The 6,012-nt window shown below is 38.0% G+C and overlaps 1 protein-coding gene across 1 annotated transcript in view; it reads right to left on the bottom strand.

The window, feature by feature from the left end:
• Positions 1-1,577: 1,577 nt before the first annotated feature.
• The window catches only part of ccdc135 (coiled-coil domain containing 135), a 27,460-nt gene continuing 23,025 nt past the window's right edge, over positions 1,578-6,012 (bottom strand). Inside the window, exons 14-17 of the mRNA XM_008283219.1 lie at positions 4,578-4,670; positions 4,134-4,313; positions 1,832-1,971; positions 1,578-1,689 (exon numbers count right to left, since the gene is read on the bottom strand). Of these exons, the coding sequence (XP_008281441.1) occupies positions 1,578-1,689; positions 1,832-1,971; positions 4,134-4,313; positions 4,578-4,670 (525 nt within the window). The remainder of the gene's footprint in view (positions 1,690-1,831; positions 1,972-4,133; positions 4,314-4,577; positions 4,671-6,012) is intronic.

Here is a 6,012-nt window from a genome sequence, read left to right as displayed (position 1 = left end):
TTCCCCCTTATTACATAAGTTATTTAAATTCAAATGGAAACCTAAAATCTTGTTCTTTCAAGATTTTTTACTTACGTATTTGAGGTCCACACAAGTTTCTGTGATTCCTCAAATTTGTGAAACAGTACCCCTCTGGAATCCTACATACTTAAGCTGATCATCAAGCTATATTAAACGAAGCATTTCCAGAAATGGTGACAGAAAAAACACTTCACTTCAATTTCAGCCATTTTAATATTTCTGTTGATTGCTTATATTCATAAATTACTAATATTTTTTAATAGCTTCTATGCCAAAAACTATGTACAGTTTTATTTTCTACATTTTTTACATTATTTTAAAACAGCTGTCCAGACTAGCTGAGTAATTTGACACTAATTTGAAGTCAGTGGGTCACATGACCTGGAAGCTATTGAGGAATATTCACAATTTATGAATATAAATAATCATAAAAAATATTACAAAGGCTAAAATTGAAAACAATTTGGTGTGCCTCATTTGTCCAGACTAGTTGAGTAATTTGACACTAATTTGAAGTCAGTGGGTCACATGACCTGGAAGCTATTGAAGAGTATTCCAAATTTATGAATATAATAATTTCTAAAAAATATTCAAATAGCTAAAATCGAAAATAACTTGGTGTGCCTCGTTTGTCCAGACTAGCTGAGTAATTTGACACTGATTTGGAGTCACTGGGTCACATGACGTTAAAGCTATTGAAGAATATTAATAATTTATGAATATAAATAATCACAAAAAATATTACAAAGGCTAAAATGGAACAAAAAACGGTGTGCCTCATTTGTCAAGTGTAGCTGAATGATGTGACACTGATTTGAAGTCAGTGGGTTTTCTCTCCGACACACAGTTTTGAAGAAAATGATGGTTGTTTGAGGTCTTCTCCTTCTGCTTCCTTCTACTGATTTGACAGTTAAACTAAGTATCTGTTGAACTGTGTGCTGTTGCAGCTGTGTGCTGTTGCAGCTGTGTGCTTCGTTGCCCGGCAACGCTCTGACCCTGCTCTCAACCCCCCCTCCCNTTTGTTGCGAACGTTAGCAGCTAAGACGCTAACGTCTTCGCTAACATCTTCGCTGCTAACGTTAGCAGCTAAGACGCTAACGTAACGTCTTTGCTTGTAAAGGTAGAGAAACTGCATCGACGCTTGTTGATAAATACTTGCCTGAATACATGTCAGTTAGCCTGGCAAGCTTGTGGCACCCCCCCGTGGATGTCGGCGCCCTTAGCATTTGCCTATAACTGCCTATGCCTAGGGCCGGCTCTGATCTGCTCCATGCACTACCTAATACAAGTAATAAGGATACCAACATAATGAATCCAGTTTAGGAAGAGAAAAAGATATGTTGTACCTCAAGTTGATTCAGTTTTTGCAGTTTATTGTTGCAGAGGAGCACCCAACAGTTGTACATCAGCTGATTAAAGAAATCTGTAATAGATGTACATCTGCTGCTAGTGTGCGTGTATTTTATTCATTTAGTACATTTCATCTTATGTCTTTATAACATATTTATTTACATTAGATATTTGATTGTTTAGATGTGTGCTTGAGTGTACTCTCATTAACAAAGTGACAAGTGTTTGGACGAGCTGTGCAGATGGGGAGCAAGTCGAGGGTCCTTCTGTAGCATCTGATCGAAAGCCGTGTATTTCTCATTGGCTGTTTCCTTCCACCTGGAACAAACACACACATGTCAATAATCACGCATACACATCTTTCCAACAAAGAATTTGCTGCAACAGCAAGTATCCGGAAGTGACACAAACATGAATGGATTTTAAATTACTGATGAAGTGTGTGTGAGAGTGTACATACTTGCTGAGCCGTTTCTGGATGACTGATATTTGGAGTGTTTTCTCAAAGCAGTAGGTCTGATAATTGTCCTTTTCTTGCTCGGAAAGATGAAGCTGGCTCTTCTGGTACCACTGCTGTTTCGTCTGTAGCCTCTGTGTCTCCTAAATACACAGTTTTGGGATCAAGTCAGCATGCCCATAAAAATTTCAAGTTTTCTCGATGTTTCAGTGTTTCTTAACTCCAAAGATGAGGGTTGCAGTCTCCAGGATAACTGGTCAACTGGTTGGTCAATATGCTCTCATGCAACCAAACTCTCATTGGTCAGACAGTCTCTGGTGTTCATTTCATAAGGAGAGAAGCACTACATCGACAGCCTTCCAGGATTATTCCATTTTTTTAGGCTGCAGAAAGAACAGGAGTTCCTTCAGGTTCACTGGGGGGCCCACTTCTATTCTAATAAATGTGCTATGAAAAGGACATCTTCTAAGAGCACACAACATAAGTTTTTACGCAGATGATACCCAATTCTGTTGAGCTGTGACCTCTGTGAAAATGTCTTCCTTTTAAAATGCAATCAGGACATTTAAAACTTAATGGTGGTTATTTTTCCACGATTGTAGTGACACCTTTTTATGTGATGCTGATGATACCAACTTGAAAATCACAAGAAAACTTCGTTGTTACTGGGACTGTGGCATCCAGGTGGACTGGTTGATTGGTTGGTACATATACACACATCTAACCAAATTCTCAATGGTCTGACAATTGCTGGTGCTTTCATAAACAAAAAGTGCTACTTTAACAGCCTTCCAGGATTATTTAATTACTTTTGGTGGAGGAAGGAACAGACCACCTGTGAACACCTCTACATTTTCACAACTTTTAACTCTCCCACCCTACGGGAGACTGCTAGGCTAGGCTTACTGGGAGTCAGCTTCAAACTAATTGACACCATGTTAAAGAGTTCAGCAGTATGGCTGCATCTTGGCCAAAGAGTCCGCCAAAATAGGCAAGTGCACACTGGCCTGCTCTGAGTCTCTTATCATCTCTGTATAAAATAAAGGGGTTCCGAGTATATAATGTACTGTAAAAACATGCTCTTTACGTTGATTTAGAATTCATGTAGGCTAATAACATTAGCAGCTAGAGTGGACTCAATGCCCTGTGATCCAATTGATTAATCTACAGATAACCTGTTTTTTTTTTTTGTTTGTTTTTTTAACCTTTCAACCAATCGGGAAAAAAAATCTTAGTTATACAGTAAAAAACAGTCTTAAAACAGTGAGTCAGTAAAGTGCCATTGAGGTCACATGCCACATGGGTATACATGTCTGATCCACTGCTGCGTGTCATTCTTGTCAGTGGCGATTCTAGGTTTTATTTTTAGGGGGGGGCCAATGCTGTATTTTGGGGGGCACCCAATTACTGCGTTATTCGTAGATGTAGCCTATAGCAATTTCTCAAGGAGTGTTCTTTACTTGTACTCACATTGTATGACTAAATATAGACCTAGCCTAATTCAATAGATCTAACAAAATAAACATGATCTGGAAAAGGTTTCTGGTCAGAACATACTTGTACAATATGGAATGTACAATAATTGCTTCTTTCAAAAGCAACTCATGACACTCAAACTGAGTGGCCGAGAGGGGGCCAATCAGATTCCAGCAGGGGCCATGGCCCCTGTGGCCCCTCCCCTCAATTCGCCTATGATTCCTGTGCTCGCTTTCCCCCGGTTCTCTCTCTACTACAATCAAATAAACACATAAAAAATAATCATACACAGGTCTTGGATGTTTTCGAGTCTACAAAAACAGTTTAAACTCTGCTGCGTTTGAGGAAAAAGAAATAAATCACAACAATGACTGCATGACATTAATGGTAGAATATGCTGCAGACCATTTTTAGCAAAGTATGCAACAAGATTCGACAAAGAGAAAGATCTGAATACTCTCAGATGTATGTCGCTTTGGATGAAAGCATCTGCAAAATGAAATTGTAGAATTGCCTGCAAAATGAAATTGTAGAACAAGAAACCAATAAAGCCTGATGGCTTGCTAAAAAAACGTACATCACAACTCCCTGCTCCAACGTGTCCAGTCACAGTCTATATCGGGTTTTAAATGCAGGTTAACAGCCTCTTTGGGATTGGCCCTGAAAAAAACATATTGGATGTACCCTAATGTACAGTCCACGTTCCTCAGAGTTGCTTTATTAATGGAACTTAGAGTTAGTATAATGCTCAGTGTGCCATAAAAAAGTTGGAATGTGACAATGGCTGCTTGTAATTTTGTGATTCATTACAAGTAAATCTGTGTTGTACCTCTTCATAGCATTTCTGAATGAGGTTGGCCTTCATTTGTAGTCTGTTTCTCATCTCAGCCAGACAGTCCTGGTAGATCTTCTTGGCATCCTTGGGACTCAGATCCTCCTCTTTGCCGAGTTGGATCAGGAGGGAAGTCAGGATGTCCTTCTTCTGCTCTTGCAGCTGCTTCTCATCCTCCTGCAGCCAGACAAACAAGGTTTAATCTTATTTATTAAACCCTAAAATGCAGGAGTAAATTTTCTGCTACTATTCCATTTATAAGAACAACTAATCCAAAAACTAAAATCCTATTGCTGCTACTTTTCAGGGTAAAATTAACAATAATAAACACACAAAAAGTATGTCTTGTCATATTTAAAATGATTCAGTACATAGATGGTATGTGTTCTTACCATTATGACAAACTAGAATTTTAAATATGTGTGTGTCTGTGTGTCTTACCATTTTTTGTTTCTGACTATTTCCCTGAGCAGTTATCGTCTGAAGTTCGATATTTTTCTCATCCTGCTTTCTGCAGGCCAAAATGTGTTTCACCTGCTCACACAACAGCAGAAAAATAAGTATTCACATGTTTAAGTTATGCAATAGCATCAACACCACAGCATACTATCTTAGAAAATAAAGTCATATGTCATTGCGTTTTCTCAGGTTCCTCATTTCGTTACCGGTTCATTTGTGGTGATTAATTTGAAAATTCTTTACTTGAGAATACAGCGACATTGATCCTTAGTTATACCTAAACATCCTCTTCTTTGCCATTTTTCCAGACAGACAAGAAAACTGCATCACAGCCAACACCTTTACAGGACAGACAGTCAGCTGATCTCATCATTAGTTCATAGTTATGTGATATCATCTGACAAAAGCAGCATAAATACAGGTTAACAATAAAAGTGGAGCCTTATTGACATTTAACTTTTCAGTGACTGTGCTGCACAAAGAGTCTGTGAAGCTTGACTTAAACTCCTTAGTCGGAATCTATACTTCACAAGTTGCTTACGCTGTCATGAGCCTTCATACTGACAAATCGATTCTTTTAGCAATGTTGGGTTTTTTTGTCACTACATTGAGTTTCTTTGTGTACTTCAAACTATGGTAGTTGAAACAGAGAGGATCATGTTAGAGGCATTGAAACCTTTAAACTACATATAGCTACACTGGCCAATACTGATTATTGCATTTTCATTATAAGCAAGTAAGACACAATTACAGCCTGTTAAATATTACTGTAATATCGCATATTACTACAAAGCAGATCAATCACAATTGTGATCAGTTACATTTCTAAAGAGTCAACACAGAAGTATAAAATCAGCTTTCCTCTATCTAGTGTCAGCTTGTTGCACCAACATTTAGTTTCCCTCCTGCTTTCTGTGGTCACCTACACTGTGTTTTAATCCAGCTGATTCACTATATACTTGTTCTCATTCATAGAAAGTTTGTCTTTCTACTATATGTTAACTGAGCAAGTATGAAGCAGAAGAGAGTCTCAAAACAGCAGCAGAGACTCTGAAATAAAATGAGTGCACATTAATCAGTTAAATAACATACAAAATACTTTGTTTTAAAATTTTTATTTTGCACTTTTGCTTTTCCAACACAGTGTGGAAGGTAATTCTCTGTCTGTTTACAAGTGCAGAGAGATCCAACAGTTTCAAGGGACTCTAATGCATTAACCTGCACTAACTTGCACAAACCAGCCCCCAAAACATAGAACAGAGAAGTTTAGGTTACAACACACACTAAGGGATTTCAGCGAGATCTCAGTCTCTCTGGTAAGGACACAATCATTCCACTGTATCTTTACATAGCAGATAGTTGTTTGCTGCTATGATAATGATTTAGATAGGTATTTATGATGATATTTACTGTGTCT

This window comes from Stegastes partitus, unplaced genomic scaffold (genome assembly GCF_000690725.1).
Source record: "Stegastes partitus isolate 25-593 unplaced genomic scaffold, Stegastes_partitus-1.0.2 Scaffold302, whole genome shotgun sequence".
Taxonomy (NCBI): domain Eukaryota; kingdom Metazoa; phylum Chordata; class Actinopteri; family Pomacentridae; genus Stegastes; species Stegastes partitus.
Note: the sequence above shows the minus strand (reverse complement) of the source record. Positions and strands in the feature narration are given on the sequence as shown.